General features: G+C 30.4%; 2 protein-coding genes across 3 annotated transcripts in view; one reads left to right on the top strand and one right to left on the bottom strand.

Moving 5' to 3' along the window:
* LOC119680468 (peptidoglycan-recognition protein LB-like) overlaps positions 1-24,288 on the bottom strand; it is a 350,438-nt gene that overhangs the window by 41,300 nt on the left and 284,850 nt on the right. The gene's annotated exons all lie outside the window — the stretch shown is intronic.
* LOC119680467 (trichoplein keratin filament-binding protein) lies at positions 21,622-23,604 on the top strand. Its single transcript, XM_038093288.1, has one exon. The coding sequence runs from the start codon at positions 21,703-21,705 to the stop codon at positions 23,380-23,382; it is 1,680 nt and encodes a 559-aa protein (XP_037949216.1). The 5' UTR covers positions 21,622-21,702; the 3' UTR covers positions 23,383-23,604.

Below are 24,288 nucleotides of genomic sequence, written 5' to 3'. Positions count from 1 at the left end.
AAAATGATTCAGATATTTTTTATGAGGAAAATTTTATTTGCTCAAAATCTCAAGAGGTTTGGGAAAAGAAAATAACAAAAAACTACATTTAAAATTTAAAGATAAAAGAACTAACACTTGATGTACTTCGGTTTTTTATCTTTATCCACCAAATCTATATAAAATAAATTTTTTGGGAAATAAACTTAATTTAAATTAAATATTTTCTACTAAATTTATTCAATAAATGGCCAATGGGCACTCAACGTTATACTCAATTTATTGTCTCAATTTATTTATTTTATAATTATATATACAATTTAACAACTAAATATGAATGTATTTTCTTGTAGAGGGAAAGTTGAAAAGAAAAACCTATAATATTACTTTATTAATTTTTGCTGAAAGCAACAGGCGTCTGTTCGGAATGAACAAATAGGCATAGTCGGATTCTAGGTACAGTTCCAAACTGTCTGTATAGGATGGCATCAGATTATGTGAATCAGTGTGTATACTTTGAGAGAAATTTTCAGGAAATATTTAAGTAACGAATTAAAAACAAAGAAAAAACTTTGAAGTAAATTTCGACACCTCAATCTATATGGATGGATCGAACATGAATTGCGGGGTAGAAGCATGGATCTGTAACCAGAAACAATTCTCTTAGGCTATCTAATTAGGCAACGGTTTGCAATTCATATCATTGCAATTCATATCAAGAACAGATGTAGGGTTGCCATTTTTATTAGGAGCCAGATATCATTTAAAGTCTTTAAAACTTTCATCACAAAATCAAAGATAGTTAAAAAATGAAGAGAAGCAATCGACGAGCGTAACCGGTTAGCTGACATTACCTTAATCTGAGTTCCTGAACAAAGGAACATTGAAGGGTACGAGAAAGCTAACAGTTTAGCCTACTTTGGTGATTCCCTGGATGCGTCCCTGGTATTACCTCCACTTTCTTCAACTTGCCAAAACCAGATGGAAGGCACTTAAGTCATGTGCCACTTCTAGATTAACATGGCTCACCTATAATAAAACTATATCCTGGCAACTCATCAAAAGAGACTGCGTGAATACTGCAAGTAAGTAGTTTCTGACCATTGGAGTATAGAAACCCAACACAGAAACTGCTCATTTTTCATAATACTCATTGTAGAAGTTGTGGAAACTAGCAGGAAGAAGAAACCATAAAATATTTCTATATGAATGCTCGGCTTTTGTGTCAAGAAGAAATAGATTTTTAGGAAAATACTTCTTTGATATTTTATCAGACAGGAAGAAGAAATCATAAAGTTTTTCTATGTGAATGCTCGGCTTTTGCGTCCAGAAGAAATAGGTTTTTAGGAAAATACTTTTTCGATATTTTATCATACAGTTTATCGGTAAAGACGAAAGACCTTTTAAATTATTTAAATTCGACGGGATAGATTTAGTCCATAATCTTTTGTATTAGGGGTTCTTGCGAGGAATGTGGTAGCAAAACGGCGAAAAATTGCTAGTTGAGGTACATGGAAGTCGCATAATGACCTGCCATTATTTTTTTCTGTTATACTTGTAACAAATCAGTAAAACACTTGCTGATATTGAACTCATGGCATCGTAAGTGATTTTTTCTCTCTAGCTCTTCTAATTCGATAGAAGTATGGGCACATAGGAAGTATGTACCCTCTTCTCATAACATACTAAAAAAATTCAGTATTTCAAAATAAAGTTACCCATTATGAGAAAAGATTTTGGTCAACTATCAGAGGTTCGTTCATTTTATGCTTTATCAGAATTATTTTCCGTTATCGCTACCTCTTTTTGGCGACCATCGTGTTTGGCATAATCGGCCGCATAAAAGCAGCAAACCACTTTTTTTACGCGTTGGGGAAGATTCCGGGTAGTACTTATCAAGCCATACTTGAGCTGTCACAGTTTTGAGTTCACTGTTCTAAAACAGTGAGAATGTCGATGACCTCAGTTTCATTCACCCTCTGGCAATAGTCTAGCATGACTTGGTCCAACCTTTCCATCATAGTCACATCCAGGACTGTGAGTACCATAATTGGTATTCACATGATATATATCACATGACATAAAATTGACTTTCCTTCGTTACTTCTGTTAATTATACTAATTATTCTTCAAGAAAAATGCATCTTATTCATTTATTTATTCATTTATATTAGGTGTAGTAAAAAGAAACCCATTATTTTTCAAATATATAACTTTAGTTACCTGTATACCGTGTTGTATAAGTTCGATTAGGTTACGTTAGAAAATTTTTTGACAGTTTGGTAATTGGTTGTCTCAGTATTGTTTGAGTGTGTGTCATATTTACAGTTTTCCTAATAAAGCTGAAAACGCACGTCAAGCAGTTGAAAATATGAGTATTGTTTGTTTTTGTCGATTCCGTTTCGGTAATTTCGATGTGAAATACTATAGTACATTACGGACTGGAAGACCAATTGTCGAAAATGTTGATAAAGTTATGAAAATTGTCAAGTCCATCATATAAGCATTGTTTCCATTGCCCAAAAGCTAAAGATTGCACAAAAATCGGGGCCATATGAAACCATTTGAATGATACAACGGGTATGGGTGTCAAATGAGTTAACACAGAAAAATCTCATGAACTAAATTTCGATCTGCGATTCGCTGCTGAATCGCAACAAAATCGACCCATTTCTGAAGCGGTTGGTGACTGGTGATGAAAAGTGAGTATTGATCACTTACGTCAACGTCAAGCGAAAACGGTCATGGTCGAAAGGCGGTGAGCGACTGAAGGTTTTGCTGTGTGCTTGGTGGGATTGGTATGGAATCATCTAATATAAGCTGCTCCTGCTGCCTCTCGGCATATCTCTTAACTCGGAACTGTACTGTCAACAATGGGCCGCCTGAAGGAAACAATCGCTCAGAAACGGTCACCTTTGGCCAATAGTAGAGGAATTGTGTTCCATTAGATTAACACTAAGCCACGCACATCGATATTGACATCGATGATTCGTTAAAAGCTGATGGGAAGTTCTTATGCATCTATCTTATAGTCCGGACTTGGCATCAAGTGATTACCATCTGTTTCTGTCTATGGCAAATGATTTTTCTAGTTAAAAAATCGCTTCAAGAGAGGTTTGTGAAAATAGACTGTCTCAATTTTTTGCGATTTTTCTAGTTAAAAATTCGTTTGTGAAAATAGACTGTCTCAATTTTTTGTCAACAAGGGCAAAGACTTCTATGAAAAAGGCATACACCTTTTGTTATTATTATTTGTATATTTATTTATTACAGTATTTATTAATTCTAGAATCTTTTTAATTCAAAACATACTTTTACCATGAACTCGGTCTTTGAGAACATTTAATTATTTTTTCAAAAAACCAAGAGATGTGAATTCAAAAACACTTTCTGTCTTAATGAGATGGATCACCCTGTTCCCACTTCATCTACCTTTCTACTCTACTATGTTATACATATTTAATATGTGCAATATTGATGACTACAATTATTTTTGTACTCCTAATTTTCATCATGCATAGAATAAGTGTACGCGCACAACTGAGTTTTTTTTATTAAGTTATTTTTGTAAAAATTAAATATTTAAACACTTGAAATCTAGTTAAACATGAATTTTGAAAAATTTATTTCACGTCAAATTTTGTTAATAAGTTTTGAAGTGGTTTGAAGCAGCCTGGGACTAAAACAAATTTGAATAGGCATATCACAGCAAAATTCAAAAATATTCAATAAAAGTGCTACTGTGTATCATGTGCAGCACTCAAGATAAAAGTGAAATTCATAAAAAATAAAGCAGTGGAACGCATTTTATGACGATACACACAATTTGGCTTGACGTGTTTATGTTATATACGTAGAAAATCTGCAGCCATAAAAATTTTTTTCTGTGCTTATGTGTACGTAAACACTCCAGTATACTGTATTTCTAATATTTACATAACCCGAATCCTTTGGCAATTTCCTGCCATGTCATAAATAAAATTGAAACCTTGACTTTTGGTTGAAATTTGTTTAACTTTGCGAAAATTTAAAACTGAATTAAATTAAAATAAAGCTTTAAAATTTTTTAAATTAAGAATTTATCAAAAAGCCATGCTGAAATAATATAATCAACACATGAAATCATTATTTATCATTTCGTTCTAATATAAACACAGCAAGTGAATTTGTTAATAAAACTATCACAGCCAATTGACAAAACTCCATAAAAATGTACTGGCTTTGGGTCAGTGGTTAAGGTGCGCTGACTCTGGGCTTCAAATCTGGCAGGGCACGAGTTCAACCCTTGTTACTTGCAATTTTAGGAAGATGGTTTTAGAATTATTAAATACAAGAAATAATACCCAAGAACACTGTTGATTGGTATTTGGCAATACTCGAAACAACTGTATTGTCATCCAAAAATTTATTTAATTAAAATAATATAAAATGAATATTTGTTGTTATAGTTCACTACTGTTTGAAAAATCTCTTTTAAAATCATAATTTAATTTTCGTTTTGATTTTTTATTTAAATTTTTATTAAATTATTGACAATATGTGAATATATTTATAAGATAATTACATATCATATAATGAAAACGATTTTGGCAATGTTTGGTACACAAATGGTATAAATATCTCTTTGTAGTGCTGTAGAGAATCACAATTAACGCACACACTCAGCACAATTATAAATAAGTACACATACACACACTACCACACTCACATATTTTAAAAGGGAACCAAAAAATTACTCATTTTTTTAAATTTGGAAGAAATTTTTCCTTAAATATAATTTATTTTGTAATTTTGGTTGTACGAGTATTATTCCTCTGGAATCATTCCTCGATAGCTTCGCTCCACTCAACTGTTCCTGAAGGTGGCCTTAAAATGAGGCCATTGTTTTATTTCGTTGAAAAGATGCGTACCAGGACACAGCGTTGCCTTCACTTGTCGATGACCATGCAATGTGTAATTGCCTTGTATGTAGCCCATTTCTGTGCCAAAGGATATGAGTTGCTTCAACTTATCCAGCATGTTGCGTGTAGGAAGTACATCTGCAAAAAGGAAAAAGAAATTTTCAGAAAAGAATTTGCATAAGGAAAAGTTGTAAATGTGCAGCAAAATGGTAACTTATAGGGAAAAATTACATAAAAAGTTGCAAAATTTCTGCTGTGGATGTATATATGAGCTGAGCTGAGCTGAGAGGTACCAAGAAACTGAAGAAAAGTGATGACTTTCAATTTAAGTTGAAAATTTCTGCTTTATTAACTTTTTATGCAGAAATTGCGTAAATTGTTAATTGAAATTTAATTAATATTTTTTGTTTTACGTTTAAACCATAAAATGCTCATAATGTTCATGCTCTCACACTGTACAGTATGGGATTTTTAATTAAAAAGCAATTTAATGAAAGTTTTTGCTGCGTTAAATGATAAAGCGAAATTTAGATTTTGTAAAAAATCTTATAAAACAATATATGTACTTTGTTAATAAATTTAATTTTTTTTTTCTGTAATAGTTAAATTTGGTATTACCAGAATTTTTAGATTAAACTGCCAGAACTATAAAATTAATCGAATTAATGGACGTGTATGCTAAAGAAATCACCATTATAGCGAAGTATATCAGGCCGCTAGAAACCAGATATGTATAAAAGTTCTTAAAAATTTCACTGCTAAAATTAAATTAAGAATAAACTTCTTCAAAACAAATTGTATATTAACAACTATATTAACAAGATAAATGATTTAAAATAAGATTTCAATTATTAAACTATGAAAATTAATACTAAGCTATCAAACTTCCATAACGCGAACTTCTATAACTCGAATTTTCTATAACTCGAACCAAAAACAGTGCACCAAGGAAATTATATACAATTCTGCTTCCATAACTCGAACTTTTATAACTCGAATTTCTCTATAACTCGAACAAAAATTTTGTTCCGTACCGATGAGAATATGAAAAAGCGCATTCTATATAATAAGTTGAATTTTTGTTTTAAGTATAAACGCATTTTGCTGTTAGGGGAAGTCCCTTTTTCCGAACTAAATGTTTAATTGTTTCTTTTTTAACGCTTATATTGAGCTTGACAATAAAATTTGTACATCCAGTTTTCCTACAGATGACGATATTATTGAGCACTATAGCTCTAAATTACTGAATCCAATTCTAAGCGCAACGGAAAGTGATGATGAGGGTTCCGTTAATGTAATTATTTATCAGCCTTCCAAGAAAGAAGTAGAAGACTCATTCAATATTCTGAATTTTTATTTATAAACGAATGATACTACAACTAATGATCACTATAAGGCTTGAAATGAATTGGAATCTTTTTTTTACTGAAAATTAGAAAAAAAATTAAAATCTCAAACCTGAATATCTGAATATTTTACTTCAATATAACTTCTGTGCTATATTTGATTTTAAATAAATAAATAAATATCTTAAAATGTAATTCTTTTCTTTCAAAAATAAAAAAAAAAAATAAAAAAATTTTCTAACTCGAAGTCTCCATAAATCAAACCTTTTCTTTGCAAAATTGGACTTCGAGTTATGGAAGTTTGGCCATATTATTATTTTCTTTAAATTTGCCAGTTACTTAGTTCAATTGAATATGTACGTAAGAAATGAAGGCTTTATCCCCAGAGTAACCTGTAAGTCCTAGTTTATTAATAAAATGTAGTAAAACAGTTAGTCATTTAAATAGAGTAAGCAGCCAATAGAAGCTGTTTCCTCTTAGGACTCTCTAAAAGCCATTAAGGAATAGATGTTAAAGTACTTTAAGGAATAGATGTTCTCTTTAAGTATGAATAAAATAAAAGTTTTTAATAACTTTAAAGGGTATTTAGGATAAAAAGTATATAAAAGTAAAAAATATTATTTTTAGTATATAAAATGTTGACAAGTAATTTTTTACTATCTATTACTACTAATCTCTTGTATTCGTTCTCTTAAGTAAAATAGAGATTAAAAAGTCGTAATATTAAATTAAACTTATTATTTTTACATCGAATATATTACAATCGGTTCATATATATATATATTATATATTAAACTCAAAAATAGATTAATCATACATATTTGTAATTCAATTAAATGTTTACGGCAAAATATCTTGTCTAATAACTAATAAATAATTAAACTTAATTAAGCGAATCCCGCATTTGGCAAACTGAACAAAATATGGCGATTTAGTGAACTTAGGAGGCAGACCAAACTACGAATTTTCAACACAAATGTGTAATCTATTTTGTACTACGGTTTTGAAACATGGAAGCACTCTAAACATGTAGAGAAAAAGATTCAAGTGTTTGTCAAATAGTTGCGTAGAATTCTGAGAATATGATGGCTAAATTGTATATCAAACGAGCGCCTGCAAAACAAACGACTCAAAAAGCTACAGAAAATAATATAAAAATAAGGAAGTGGATAGGCCATATACACTTCGACAACCGATAAATTATACATTAAGACCGAAAAGTTTTCGGAAATTCTCATTTAAAATTCGCGCGCTGTATATTTTTCGATATTTTAAGTTTATGTAGTTTGGCAGCAATTAAGGACAATTACTATGCCAAAAATGAGCGCGATCTGTCAGACAGTTCGTTTACGGCAGCTGTTGAAACCAGTTCACCTCAGTAGGGCGTTGCGAAAAAAACAATGGAAAAAAAAATTGAACAAAGAGTTTGCATCAAATTTTGTGTTTCGAACGAAATTTCGTGTGCAGAATCGTTGCGAATGCTACAAAAGGCTTATGGGGAATCAGTTTTATCGAAAACTCAAGTTTATGAGTGGTACAAAGCCTTTCAGGACGGTCGTACGACCGTCGAAGACATTTCGCAACGCACTACTGAGGTGAACTGGTTTCAACAGCTGCCGTAAACGAACTGTCTGACAGATCGAGCTCATTTTTGGCATAGTAATTAAGGACAGTGCTGCCAAACTACATAAACTTAAAATATCGAAAAATATACAGCGCGCGAATTTTAAATGAGAATTTCCGAAAACTTTTCAGTCTTAATGTATAGCGAGGCAAGCCTTGGCATGAAATCCATAAGGTAGCAGAAGACCAGGTGCGCCAGCGAAAACGTGAAAGGGAACGGTCGAAAGTGGACTAGCTGAAGCACGATATACTTGGAACGACATTTATAGAGAGACAGATAGAGACAGATTAAGAAGAATTATTAAGAATTTTTATTTTCCCCTATTAAGGGAAATGGACAATAGTAGTAAAAGTAACATAAAGAAGAACTAATAAACTAATGAGTTATGTCTAAAGACAATAATGAGTATACTCGAAAAAGTTGTTCGGTCAGCCCGACATTTTAACATATTAATATGTAGTATATGGACTAACACACCACCTCTTCGGAGAAATTTTAGCCTTTCTACGAAGAAAATAACTTTAAATTTTATATATTGCATTTTTATAAATTATTTCTGTGCTATGACAACGAATCTGCTTTGTATTCAAAATAGAGTAACGTAAGGAAATACAAGGACAATAGTGTATTAATTTGACAAGACAAACATTTTCAATTATTAAGTAAATTTATATAGCTGTGGTTTATGCGTTTGTTGCAACTAATAACGTACGCGTAATAACGTGGCTTGCTTATGAGTACTCAACAAATGTATGTCTTAACTGAAAATTTAAGTACCGTAAAATAAATGTATTTTATTTTACTAACACATCAGTCCATATTTGAAATTTGATAGGGTTCAATTTTTGATACTAGCCGTCTTAAAATTATATACACATAAATGACCCACTAAGTGACTTCCACGACCATTGATGAAGAATATTTGTCGGTATCCGAAACAGTCCAAAAATTAGCTAAAATAAGTATTACTAAGTATTACTATTTTATTTTTCATTTTTAACCATTTTTTTTTAATTCCTCACAGTATTATTTTTCTACTAAAATTTCAATACGGAATTCCTCATCCACACAACTGTTGGCCGAACAATTAATCTTATATGCCTAAACATGGGACATCTTTCTTTCAACTCCATCAACCGCAGCACAGCACCAAACCAAACCAAACAGTTCTTTCGGAAAGATATTAATTATTTGGCCAAGTTGTTTTCTTATCCTATTACATCCAAACATACAAACATACGAACAAATCACAACAAAATTTACCACATACACGACCACAGTTCACATAGTTCACGTAGTTCACATAGTTCACCATAGTTTGCCTGCCAGCACAAGCTAAGCAACTTACCTGACCAATTTCCAATTAATGCAATGCCCACACTGCGTTGATTGTATGGTGCAGCATGTGCACCAGAGACATTAAAACCACGTCCCTCATAAATCTCAGCAAACTCATTTGCGTACTTTCCACCGCCTATATCCTTGCTCCCACCACCTCCGATTAGAAAATTGTAACCAATGTCGTCCCAGCCGTGATCTTGCTGATGCGTATGTTGCATCGCACGCAATATCGAAGCACAGGTTACGTTGCTGTGGCACTCCGGAGTGGCGGTATGATGAATGATCACAAAGGGCACGCCGTTGCCACCATTGGCACCACTATTAATTGGGGTGATGTAACGTGCCGGTGCAGCCTGCCAACCAGAACGTGGTGTCCATAACAATTTGTTGTGTGTCTTTGTGGTTTTTGTTGCTGGTGCGGCATGTATTGCCGGTTGTGCTGCAGATACAACAAAAAAGAAGAGAAAAATTAGGAAAAAGTAGAAAAAAGTAATGAAAGATAAGATTTTCTCTGTTGTTTGTTTTTCTTTTTATTTTGGATTCATTTTTCCTAAAAATTGTAAAATGTTTGCATTTGAAATGCATTTAGTTTAGTGCGTTTGACTGCTCAGGACTTGAATTAAAAATTCACTTTGCTGCAATTTATGTTGGCAGAAGTTTGAATGTGGCAGGATGCGTGCAAGTGTGGGTTTTAATTTAGCTTGGCTTTTTCTTTAAAACACATATTTGCATTTCCTCTTAAACCGGAAGGAAAAAAATTTTTTTTCTTTTTTTTGGTAAGATTGATGAATTTGGTTTGACATTTGATGAAATTGTGCGCGATATTCATTTTTATGGAAATTGCTCCTCGCATCTCTGTCTGTTTGTTGTTTATATCTGCCAATGTGTAGTACGTGCTTGGCTTTTAGTGTTTTTGCGCTTTTAAGGCTGATTTACGTGCGGTCTTTTTAAGCGTTTGGTATTGTGGTTTGCAATTGATAGACCCTTGATAAGCATGTTGAAGTTTTTGACAGTTAAATGGATGCGGTAGATATTTTGGATAAAATTAATGAATACCGGTAGAATGTAGTAGAATGCTTGTATATCTGAAACTCGAATGTGTCCATTTTTAAGCACCTTCATTTTTACATTTTTACATTCTTACATTCTTAAATTGAAATTTTTAGTTAAAATTCTTAAATACTTTATCATATGGGGTGGGTTATTGTACTAATACATTAAATATTGGTATGAAAAATATGAATTTTAAAATCAAAATATATTTTAAATCAGATTTCATGGTTAAAGTTCACTGTATGCGGATTAAATTACTTGAATGACTGGAACTGTTTACATTGTCAAGTGTTGAGCTAAGATAAATAAGCAAAATTCGAATTATCCGCTTAAATGTTCAAATTCGACTGCGTTAATACAAGTCTCATATAACAGGTTCGTTAGCTGAACCTATAAGTCCAATTTTATTTAAGTTTGAAAACACTGATGTATGATGGTTTTCAAACTGAAATGTTGTCTTTATACAGCTGATTTTTTAATTCTTTTGCAGGTCTATATCTAAGACTAAGTGAATAAATAAGGCAATAAAATGTAGTATTGACATCTTATATTATATTAGTTAGTTGTGATGGAGGGAGAAACGAATCCTTCGTAATAATGGGTAGAAAAGGAAAGGTCAAACTAGAAGTAACCAGAGGCATTTATAAAGGCGAAAGTGTGGTAAATGCTAATGCTGAAGATTTTGCTGAGTGTGTGGGGCTTCCAGAAACTTAAGCCTAGTTGTGACCATCTGATATTATTTACGAAATATTCTCAAAATTAAAGTTTCAATTGAAAAAAGTGTACCTCTATATAGCATATTCTAATAAAATAAACAATTGATGTTTTATATTATGTTACTTATATTATATTACTTGATGCTTTACAAGTATTAATATAGTAAATTACATATGCTTCAATTTAAAAACTTATCCATCTTTTTTTAAACACTGTCCCTACCTCCTGTAAAGATTAATTATTATTCATCAAAGCTATAGATAAGCAAGATATCGACTTTCCGGATACAGCCATTTGACCTCGGATTTTTAGTAAAAACAGATATTTTGAGTAACTTTTTGCACTGCGCTTTTCGTTATCGGATAAACATTTTACAAAAACAAAAAATAATTTTTTGTCGCCAAAGAGTATGCAACTAAAATCGAAAATCGATTTAATTCTTAATATTAAATTGGTATGAAATATGAATTGCTACCACAGGAAAACATAGATGAGGAGGATACATTTTTATGATTGAGTACAAGATATCGGGTTAATGGTACGGGGAAGAATACATAGTATAATGCACTTGTATAATAAACAGTTTTACTAAATTTTAAACAAGAGATTAAAATATTCTATCATGTGTTAAGTGAGATTATCATTTACACAATTTTTATTTTATTCTATACAAAAATATAACACTTAACTACTTGTTTACAAGTTAATAATACTTATTTGTCTAGATATAAAACACATTTTATGTAAATAGGTAACACAAATTAGTTTTTATTTCTAAAATTATTCAAAGTTGATACGTTGCTCAACTCCGCTCTAACAAACCTTAAGTCCACCTCATGACGCACAGGAAGATATGCTGATCTACGGTCCGTCATCAGTTAGAAAATAAATAAATGATGACGATTCTAGTATAGTTAAAGTTTAGTGTGGGGCAGGGATAAGCCCCCCAGCCACAATAGAGTAAAAGTGCGCAATAGCACTAACATAATTCAAATCACAACAACAACAAATATTTTGTGTTAAGTGATTACTTCAGAATATAGTTCGTTGCTTTTAAAAAGTAGTTATTAAATCAGAACGAGCTGATTTGTTAATGGATTTAAATAAAGTCGCTTCTTTTGCTTAAGTTTTTCCATTAAACTTTATGTCGACATAGCTTAGGTCGAGATCCAAATGACATGTCAAATTCTTATTAGTGATTTTCATGCTAAAACTCTACTTTTAACTACTATATACAATAATATAAGTATTCAGTATAAAAGAAGAAGTTGCTTATAACAGGCGATTTTGCTAAAATTCATTGCAAAATCGGGACACTTCAGAAATCATCTGGAGTAGCCTAAACAATATCGGAATAAAATGTTCAAGTGCGGCGTCTGTAAGAAGATTTTTTATGCCGTAAAATCTTTTCTTACAGATCTAAGTCTAAGTCTAAATCTAAGTTTTCTAATTGACTGGCTGGCGATGAAAATATGTTATGGTCTGGTTGATAATCTGTTCATTTTACATATTCAAAAAAAGTCTATAGTAAAAAAAAAATAAATAAATATAAAACCAGAAAAATAATAGTTTCTGCCAAGTTTGAAATTTGTATCCATGTGATCTATATCTAATATCATGTTATTAACTGTATGTAGATATTTAATTCTTTCCTAAGTTGTAAAAAAGACAGTATAGTAAAGGATGCTTAGTTTTTTTTTTGTACAATACACCCATTTATAGGTTATGTCTCTTCTTTTAAAAAAATGTGATAGCATTTAAAAAGGTTATATATGTGTAGGGTTTATTTTTAATATCTGTGTATATATGTTTAGTAATAAATATTTTATCTTACCTGCAATGCTTAATATTAAAATGATGAAAACTTTTTGTATATTTTGTGTGAAATACATTTTAGTAAACATTTTAATCACTTTAAATTTGTTTTCTAAATTTTTTATATTTTAATTTAAGTTTTGTTAAACTTTTTAAGTTCTTATTTCTTATTTTGTTGTTTTATTTTAATTTATGATTTTTTTTAATCCACTTATTTATTAATTTATGCTGAAATACTTAGTTTTTTATTTTACATTAATTACTTATTTGTCATTAATTATTTACTTTGAATTAATTATTTATTTTTAATTACTTATTTCTTTTTGATTAATTATTTATTTTAATGTAATTATCGAATTTTTTATTTGTAAATTTTAATGTAAGCTTTGTTTATTTTTTATATAATTTTTTTTATTTAATTTTGCAATATTTTCTTATGATTATTAAAATTTTTATAAATTTATTTTTTCTCCTATATATTTTACTTATTTTTTAAATCCCACTACTTTAGTAGAGCTGCCTTCAATTACTTAGGACCACAATTACGTTTCTGACCTTTATCAAATAAAATAGCTCAGAATTTATACTAAGCCGCTGCAGTCGTTATTGGTTTTTCTCTCTGCACAAATCTAGCAAAATGTATTTTTTTGAGATTTTATAGCAAAAACAATATTTTTAAAAAGGGAAAGTACAAAAAAATCACATTTTCCACTTCGACAATTTAAGCACGAATAAAAACTCAACTCCAGTGAAAAGCAATAAAATAAGTAAGAAATATTTAACAGAAAATGACCAAATTTAAAAAAAGAATTGTAACTGAAGATTTTTCTTATCATTCAAAGTAAAAACTTTCTCGATAGTCAGTTTTACATTTTACACTCCCTGCAAAATGTTAGTAATTATTATTTGTAAGAAAAAATGAAATTAATATTTTATTCTACTTTTTGCTTTTACAATTTAATAGTTGTAAGTTAGTAAAATATAGGAACTTATATTTATTATTGCTTAGCCTTTGCCTATATGTACTTGCCATATTTGTAAGCTAAATTGTCAATTTGAGAAATGAAGAAAAAAAGCTACTACTTAATAAGCGGATCCAATTTTAATTCCTTCAAAAAACTTGACAATAAAGCTATAAACTTATATAACAAGTTATAAGAAGTTGTGATTATATATTATATATCCATTATATATTTAAAGATGTTAAAAAATGTTCCGCAAACGTTAATATATTCTTGAACCCAAAGTGAATGTAAGGTCACAGAGATATTATATAAAAATTAATGTTTAGAAACTGCATTCAAAATGACATATATAAATTGCATATACTTTAATTTTGTTTAGATTTTCTTAGTATGTTTCAGTCCCCTTATCGGCATTATGTATCGGGTAAATAGTATGCGCATTAATAACTCATTGGTAATATAAGACGCTGCTTTTAGTTCATATATCTAAATTTTTACATCAAATATTGTTTTTGAGTTGTTCTTGTTTTTTTATTTCTTATAATCTTTCAAAAGTTCTAGTGGCAACTCCAGTATATTGTAAAGTAGAGAACAAATGAGAAATAAAAGACTGCAGAAAATTATCTTTCAAGAAACCATAATATAAAATAGTAGCTTAAGAAGTTTAAGTTGCGCTTAAACGCTGTTATTGGTGGCACCTACAAATTCAATGAGACGGCATGACTTACCAGATATATTTTACATGATCTATTTTAGTAAGAAAAAGATTTCCTCCTATAAATCTGTAATGATTTTTCTAAGATATTTGTAAAGTAGTAGAAGTGATATTAGTAAAATGATATACTTCCTCAAGGGAAAGTGTGAGACAGGGAAATATTTCGATATTTCAGATTTTCTATCATGAAGTTACAATCCGCTAAAGCAATTGTGAACTAATTAACTAAGTGTCCTATTTGAAAGGTAACAAGGAATAAGTTCTGGATTTTTGAGTTTTGGTAGTGATATTCTAGTCAAGCTTAACAGCTGTTGGCAATAAAATAATTTTGATACTGTGATTCTTTAAAGAAGAAAATTTAGGTTCAAAATTATAATTAATAGGAGAAGTTAGATTTGGAGATATATTCTAAGGCCATGAATGGAACTCTATAGATCTCAAAGTCGCAGTGTGTATTCTCTCAATATATTTAAACCTAATGTTAGTATGATATGATGTAACATAATGCACCAATATTTGATGTAAATAACGCTAACACCTACGTAATCTGTGAAATGCAGTGCGAAATGTCCGTCCCTTTTTTTATCTAGTGTAGGTATGTCCTGCAATTGAGAGAAAAGAGACTTTCGTTGAAATTAAAGAGGTGTGGGATATTTTATAGTTGATATTTTACACAACACAAGCAGTTGCCATTTTGATTAAAATTTTTAGCAAATTAAGAATGTATTTCATACACAACGCCAGGCTCTGAAAAGACTTTTCAGGGTACCACTGTACATTAAGACGAATGACATCCACAAGGACCTTAAAATTGATCCGATCCGAAAATACATAAAGAATACAGTCTTGAAATTATTTACGAATCTGGCAGATATACTAACACCGCGTTATCGAATCTCAGTATGGTTACAGGTTCCTCGGAGAGGTATGCCTATCTGAGGTCAATTTTCGCTTAGTGTGATGAAGTAATAAAAAATAATACAGTCAAGGCGTAGATAGGGGTTATGAAGAAACCTCGCGCTTAACTGAGAGTAAAGTGTACTGACTCAACTAGTCTCAACATAATAACAATTCTGTTATTACTATGTTGTTAGATTTGTCAATTGACTAAAATGTTCAAATTATGTTAAAAATAATACAAAATAAAATATATTAGCATTATAGAATAATATAAGATAAATACTGGCTTTATACGTTTAACAATTGCATTCCATGTACTTATACTATATATTTTTCTTCAAAACTATAACATTTTTAGAAAAATTTATTATTTATTAATTTATTACTAAATAATAATAAACTTTTTTGTAATATTATTTTCACTTTCAATAAATAAACAACTTTGCATATTTTTTTTTTCATTGTAATCGGAAATAAATAATATTTTTTATATGTTTTTATTAAACAAAACAAATATTTTTTGTGTAATAAATAATCTTTAGTTCTTCCCCTGTATTACACATTTGAGCAAATAAAAGTTTAGTTGCGAGTATTTTTTTTATTTAAAAAAAAAATAATGAAAAGTATAATCTACCCACTCTTGACCTATCACTTGAGATCTCAGCAATGACTCACAATAATTATCTCGTTTGTTTATTTTAAATTTTTAGTTTTTTTTTTTCGCTTGAGATTGTGTGATTTAATAAAATATTTACGCACTTAGTTCTCAATATTTGTATTTCATTTATATTTGCTTTTTTTCATGGTCTTCATAGTAAGTGTTAGTATAAGTATGTATGTTTATATATACATTCATACATACATATAGATATTATAGATTCTTACTTTACATAATACCTTTTTTCTTGTTACTTTTTGTGGTAATTTTATAACAAAGCTTTTGACACATTTCGTCTATTAGATTGGTAAACAGTGTCATCCGCAATCGCCATCTTTTGGCAATCACTTCCTTTCATTCTTAAAACGAACGAAATTTTAGTGAAAGGAAGCATTTCTGTTGTTTCCGTTTCCGCGCTTACCATTTGCCGGTCGACATGGCTCGTAAAATTTGGCGTCTCTGGTTTTTCATTTATTTTTTCCGAGCATCTTTTTTTACATTTTTACATTTTTACATTTTTATTTTATTTCATTTCTCTTAATTTTTTTTTAGCCCTGATTTCTTTTTCTTCTCGTACATTCGCAGTTTGTTATAAAAATATATTCTTCGAGTTGGCAATTTACTTTGAGAATTATTTTATTGTCTTTGTTATGCTGCACAGCAGAATTGGGCAGACGACTTTCATGAATTTCATTAACATAATCAAGTGGCAGGGAAAGCGAAAAATACACGCTTTTCCAGAGTTTTTACTTTCATGCTATATTGTTCCTTTTAGTTTTTATTTAATTTGATATCAGTTTAGTAGCAACAAAGTGGAAAAAGCTTTAATTTAGTAAATTGTTCGAAATAAGTTCACTAAATATTTGATTTACTTAGAAAATTTGTTTTTAAGAAACAACATAAAAGAAATCAAGGACTCATACTATATCCGACAATTTTTGTTATTATTAGATTTCAATCAATTACTTATAATTCAATATGTATACTCGTATGTTTTGTATAACCCACCATATAGTACACTAAACATGGAACACTTCTAAAGCTTCACTGTTATTTATAAAAAATCCTTCACATTGTTAGTTATATTAATTAAAACAGACATGGAAAATTTACTTATTAAGAAGTTACTCGCTTTGAAAATAAAATGAATTTTTATGCAGAAAACAACATCGTTGCGGTTGCAAATTTGTTGTTTTTTTAATTTACATGTACCTTTTGTTTTTGCATTATTTCTTACTAATCTTTCGTGTTCCTTAAAAACATCTAATCAATTTCATTCAACTGTAAGTATACTTCTGAAAAATATTGAAATATCAGGAATGAATGATGAGAATAATAATAATGATCTCAGTAATGAGAGACCCTTAGCAGATATGGTGACAATAAAATAATTTCTTGAAAAATATTCTATTTAAACATTATCTATAACCCAATTTGTTATCCTCGTATGCTGACGATGTTGCATCCTATATCCTATTGTAACTGCAAATAGACTTTCTACCTTTTTGCAGATACATATTGATGATCTAGTCCAGGGCTGTCCAAAGCACAGCCCGCGGTCCATACGCGGCTAATGTTGAAACAACTGTATGGTCAGCCAAAACGTCAATTAACTAAAATAATTTAAAATGAATTTTTGTTGTTGTAGTTCACTACTTTTCGAAAAACCTCTTGATAAGAAAGATATATATTTATTTCAATTATGTGTTGAGGTAATTTGACACCCACGCCGACATAAAGTTAAGAGCGTATTAACAATTCAGCATAATAGATAATCATCCCAACAAATACCATATTTAGATTTATTTATTTATTATCAACCAGAGAAATTTTAGGGATGAAAGGCTATGTTGACTTCTTAATTCTATTGCAGTGATTTTTTCTCCTTTGTTCACTCTACTTGAGAGCATATGGTCTCAATCTAATTACGATGTCTTATTTTATTTTGAGATGTTTTTTGTTGTGTTTTTAATTGTGTCCAGTTCCGTTCTGTAGACTCAAGCTCTGCTATCACCGACCTTCACCATTTATTACATGGTGTCTCTGGTTTTCGTATAAATGGGTTTTTTCGAAACGTGCCCTAATCCATCTCTAGTGTCTTCTCATTATAAAGTATTTAATTTCTTTTTGATTACAAAGTTACCAGAGCGTTTCGTTGCTTATTGTATTATGGCAGCATACTTTGCAGATTATCAGTAGGTGTTTGTTATTGAAACTTTGAAGCTTTTTTATTTCAGACGTGTTGCTTCATAGCGCGTCATAGATTTCAAACACAATAAGTAGATTTCCATTTTTGTTGATCTTGAAATTTGATGTGATGACTATACTGTTCTTAATTAACCCAAAGTTTTTCTCGTTTTGCTGACTTTGACATCTATATCCTTGACATTCTGGTGCAGTCCAGGTAATTGAAAGACATAAAATCCTGGATTGCGCTGCTATCTAAAGTAAATGGGCGGGAATTATTATAAATTGAATTAACTCGTGTATTAATGTGAAGGCTTTTAGTTTTACGTAAGTTTAATTTGCTGCAAAAGAATGAATCTCGTTTAGTTTGTTATGCAATATCGTTGAATGAACTGCTTAAAAGGTGTAAATTGTCATTATAATCAAGGTCTTCTAGTCTGAGGAAAAGTTTCCACACTATGCCTTTCACTGAACGACTAACCTCGCTTAAATTGTCACCTATCGTAGTAATGAAGAGCAGTTGCGACAAAATGCAGCCTTGTTTAACTCTTCTCATGATGTTTTTGGGTTATTGATATTGTTACAATGATATTGTTACTTGTGTCAGCATACATTACCTATATGCTATAAATATGCCTATAAATTTTTCTGATATTCGTTTCTTACATTGCGAATTCTATATGGCATTATGTTCAATAATTCGAAAGCTTTTTCGACAGTAAGTACAAAGGATCATTCCATTCGAGAGATAAGTGAAGATTGTCTTTCATTCAATCCATTTTGACAGTAAGTACAAAGGATCATTCCATTCCAGAGATAATTGAAGATTGTCTTTCTTTCAATCCATTTTGCTTGTATTATTTAATTTAAATATTTAAGTTTTTTAATATCATTTTACGATTTGCTTATAATTCTTTTGTCAGGAATTTACTATAAACCCATCAACACACAATAAAAAATATCTAATTATGTGATTTATACATTACTGATTTAAACTTCATAAAAGTGACAACCGAATCATTATATCACTTTCAACATTTCCATCAGTCTTTCTAGTCGAACCACATTTAAACTAAAATCTATAAAATGTTTGAAACAATTTTACTGACTCTGGATTCACAAAGCAAAACCATAGTGTTAAGTAAATATTTTGGCTACAATTACCGAAACCAAATCGGTGAAACTAATTACTGCAACGAAAAACATATCGATTGACATTTTGGTTCAACCGCTTAAATCACTTAGTGGAATTAACATTATCGCATCATTTGCACAGGATATCGTAAAGTAGTGTTAATGGTGCAATAATCACGCTTTTTGCAATCCAAACAAGGACGTTGATAAAAGCCCTTCACACTTACTTTGTACGAGAACTGCTCCTGCTTCTGCTTCAGCTTCAGCTACTGCTACAGACATAATGTTAATTTTGCTAAAGGTGATATCCTTGCTTCGTTAATTTGCTTGTTCTTTTTTCTGCTGGAAATAAAATATTTTGTTGTCGTCGCACAAAGGACATTTGTGTTTGTGTTGCTGCTTATTTTATTTACTTGTCTCTTGATTCTGGAAAAAATACTACAATCTTGATTGAAGTTCGTGGATGTAGTAATTTACCAGTAGCTGTGGTGCAGAATTTAAAGCATTTGTGGTACGATAAAAGGAAACGGATATTAAAAAAGGAAATAATTACAGTTTATCTAAACAATTAACATAATGGCTGAGAAAACGGGATAAGGAAATAATAAAAAAATAATAATTGCGAGTATATAACACTAAGTTAAATATTGTTATAGTGTAAAGACCCGTTAACTATTCTGACTTGTTATTTCAGATATATTTTTTATAGGTGAAAGGTTAATATTTCATTCAAAATATTTAATTCATTAGAAGTAAATTCTAAGTTCTAGCATGCAGTTTTATTCTTTAAATTCTTTAAATTATATTAATTATGAAATTTCCATTGAAATTGTTATAGCCAAAAGTAGCAAATAAAATAACTTGGCATATATCTTGACATAAATCTCAACTGTAGAATATATACTTAAACAAAACGTAAATATTTTAACATTGAAACCGATTAAATATCTCTTATATACAAAACCACAATAAAACCTGTGTGAACTAAAGAACGCGGCTTATCCAGTCGTTTAAGGATTGATATTATGCAAAAGCATCAATCCCAAACGTTGAGATTATTACTCAACGTACCATGCAATAGGATATTAGGAATTTTCACATGTATACAGATTTTTATATAACGTATCGACTGTGCTTGAGAAAATTAGGTGGCACTACGTTAAATACTAATTTGATGAAATAAGACGTTTTACTAATTTGATGAAATAAGAAGACTAAAAAGTACACCATATTTTAAATTTATCATATAGAAATTAGGTTGAACTATCTAATAACATCTGAAGTTAAGAACCTAACGGAGAACTAACGGGGTACTGTGCTATGACATCATTGCTTCCACATTGATGTATAGAAACAAGTCTATTATACAGAAGTTATCATAATGAAGAGGAAGTGTGACTATCATTCACTTTCTATACCTTTGCCTCAAAGTCATCAATGTCTAGGAAACTGTTGTCACACTCGTCTAACAGAGTTAACAAAAGTAAGCTTATTGGATCTCAGTAATTTCATCTTAAAAACCAAATAATCTGACAAAGATAAAACGTAGAGCCACATTGAAAACAATAATCAGTGTAAATTACTTTCTGCTAACAACTTTAAGGAAGGGCATCACAATGAGAAATTGGGACTTTTGTCTCGGAGCATAAATGTTGATATTTGCATCAACACGCGACTCTTAAATCTAATCTAAGAAAAGATAGTATTGATTTGATTGATAGGCATAGATAATTGAATATCAACAAATACTTGAGTTAAACAAATAATTGAGAAAAAGTTTGCGATCAAGGACAGAAGAGATGATAGTGTACTATCGTGAAAAAATATTGTATATGATAGATCATTGAGTTTTGGTGCGATTCAGTTTCTAAGAGAACTTCCCAATAAATGTTGCGATGAACGGTATTTAGTTACTCACTTCTCAAATTAAATTAATCCGTGTAAACTTTACTGTGATGACGATACAAATAATAATAAACGTTATATGACTGGGAAAATAATACTACTTTTACGTTTATTGTCTTGGGTTTCTTTTTATCATGTCGACATAACTAGTATCAAAAGTCTTCACTGTTCAAAGTTAAATTGTGCTTTAAAGCTTTTGTAAAATGTTCTTATTTGAAACACACTTTGAAATGATCTTAACAGATAGATTATAAACTATATAGCCACTCTCTATCATACGATCAATTGCACAAAGAAAATATATTCAAATTTGAATTTATTATATTTAAACATGTACTGTTGATTTTAGTTCTTTAATTAAATTATACTAATGCAATTAATAACAAAGAGAAATTCACTTTTTTTAATATAGAAATTATTAAAATTTTTTTCATTTTCTATATTTTCAGTTAATACCGCACCATGCCTTTGAACACAGAACAGTTGCAGGCGGCCTATGCACACCGCCGTGATATGGAAGTTCAGCACGCAGAACGAGTTGAGGCTGTTAATCAGTACTACAATCACTGGAATAAAGTAACAAGTCGTTATGCTAATTGGACCAAACCAGAGTATTACGAAAAAGCTGAAGCGAAACTTAAAAAGAAGAGAGAAAATATTGAAAAAGAGAAATCTCTCAAGGAAAGACGAGAAAAGTTACGTGAATTGCTGAAGAAAGAAACAGATATGTATGAAAAGGAGATACTTGAAAAAAAGAAGCCAAGGCATCGAAGAATTACCGCAGAAACTGAGATGTTGGAAAGAGTCTATGGTAATGAACAATTGCGGCAGAATATGAAACGTAAATTAGAAATGGAAGCCAAATTATTTGGCAGAATGCGTTATGGCAATGATGACGAAAATGCATTATTTAAGTCTAAATCTGATAATCAGGTACTGGCCAAACTAAATTGGCTAGATAAAAAGATAGATGATCAAATACAACGTGATAAGGATGAAGCCGAAGCGCGAGAACAGAATTTGCGTTTGCAAGAAGAAATAAACAAAGCTGAACAAGCACAAAAGGAGTGTCAAGAAATACGTGAAAAAGAAATCCAAGAAATTAGTACACTACAAGAGCGTCATATGAAGGAACTCAAGGAACGACAAGGTGAAACCGAACAATTAAAAAAAAAAGAAAATGAAATGCGTGATCAGCTGGAAGACTTGGAGAAAGAATTCATATTGTTAAATGAGAGCGCAAAGGTTGTGTGTAAACCAATTGAAGGTTTAAACGCTTACAACCTCAAAAAGATAAAAGTAGTTATGCGTGCACGTTCTGATATCTACCGTAAGCTATTGCAACTTTCAATAGATATTCTAAAACGTGTACAGCCAGTAGCCACTAAGCGTGAAGATTTTGATCATTTGATTAAGAAATATCAGGATGAACTTGGGAATGAAGCGCTTATACTTTCACATATTGATGCAATGTATGAATCTGAAGCAAAAATCTGTATGCAAGGTTGTGAAAAGAAATGGCAGGATGAGCATATGGAACGCTATGAAGCAATCAAAAATTTGTTAAATACGGAGCAAGTTAACTTATCAATGAAACTAGATGAAAATTTAAAAAAGCAAAACGATGTTTTAGACATACGCACTGCACATCTTACTTCTATCGAGACATTAAATGAAAAATTGAAACAGCTGACAGAGGAGCAAGAACAATCTGGGAATGCCATTTTAGATGTACGAAAACTAACACCAAGACCTGTTGTATCAAACGCAGTCATTCCACAAACAGAATCTGCAGTGAATACGCCACGATCAACTAATTGCAGTGAAAGAGTCAAGAGTTTGATACAAGGGGAAGAAAACGTTCCTTCACCGCGTTTACTAAAACCCACTGTTTCGAATAATAAATTACCAGAAGCGGAATCCCCAGTGAGTACACCACGTTCAACAAAATCCGTTGATACTGTCAAAAGTTTATTAGAGCTCGAACGAAATGCTTCTGAACCTCAAATAACAAAATCAATTGAAAACCTTAGCATTGCAGGTAGCGTCGATGAACAAATTAAAAGAACTAGTCCCTCTGTAGTCAGTATTCAAAGTGCTCAGCGTCCTAAATTTGGACGCAAAAAGGTTGCGTGGAATTAAATTTCGAAAATGATTGAATATTTAAATTTTTAATGGAAGCGGGTATTAGATAGTTAAGATATTATGGAGAACAAAATTGAATTGGATGGACAAGAAAGTCTAATTGTTAAAGAGAGCTAAATTTTTTAAAGAAATATGTATATTTTTCATGCTATATTTTTTTTTTGTTTGTAAAATTGGTTATGTCTTATTTTGATGTGAAGAGATATTGATAATGTTTATGTAAGAAATTATAATAAAATTTAACAATCTAAAATATTTCTGTTTTTCAGTTGTGGTCTATTATAAATTTCAGTTTTGGTCTATTAATAATTAATAATTACAGAATAGAAAAGTAAATATGCCTTGTTGGGAATAGGATGGTTAAGAATGGTCTATCCAAGAAAAATTTTTACTCAAATAACGTTCAATATCTTAAAAATGGTTAATTTAAAAAAACTTAAAAAAATTAAGTCATACTTTAATGAATTGAGTTTTTTGACATCTTCTTTTTGTGTAAATACTGAAAAGGAATCCAAGTTATGGAAGATCTTTTCGCAATTATGACATTTTGTTAAGAAACATAGTTTTTTAAAATGTATTGAATTTTATATTAAAATAATATTCACAAATTTAGTTTTATATTCAGTAAAGATTTTATGGTATTGGAGCAGTAAAGATTTTATGATACTTGAGCGTCAATTTTTCTCAATTCTATTCTGTAATATTAGGCGTACCGGTATGAAATGAGAGTTTTTTGGTGAAAATAAAACACTAATTATCAAGAGGAAAGTAAAAAAGATTTTATTCAAAGTATTGGCTATTGCTTTCTATACATTTTGACCACCTTTCTGGCAATTTGTAGATACCACGCCAAAAAAATTGTTCGTCTTTTAAAGCAAACCAACCAGACACCCAATTTTCGAC

This window comes from Teleopsis dalmanni, chromosome 2 (genome assembly GCF_002237135.1).
Source record: "Teleopsis dalmanni isolate 2A chromosome 2, ASM223713v2, whole genome shotgun sequence".
Taxonomy (NCBI): domain Eukaryota; kingdom Metazoa; phylum Arthropoda; class Insecta; order Diptera; family Diopsidae; genus Teleopsis; species Teleopsis dalmanni.
The sequence above is the reverse complement of the archived record's forward strand: the minus strand, read 5'-3'. Positions and strand labels throughout refer to the sequence as shown.

Bases quoted from the DNA above. Each gene is read 5' to 3' on its own strand.
- LOC119680467 (XM_038093288.1), top strand. From the start codon at position 21,703: ATGCCTTTGAACACAGAACAGTTGCAGGCGGCCTATGCACACCGCCGT.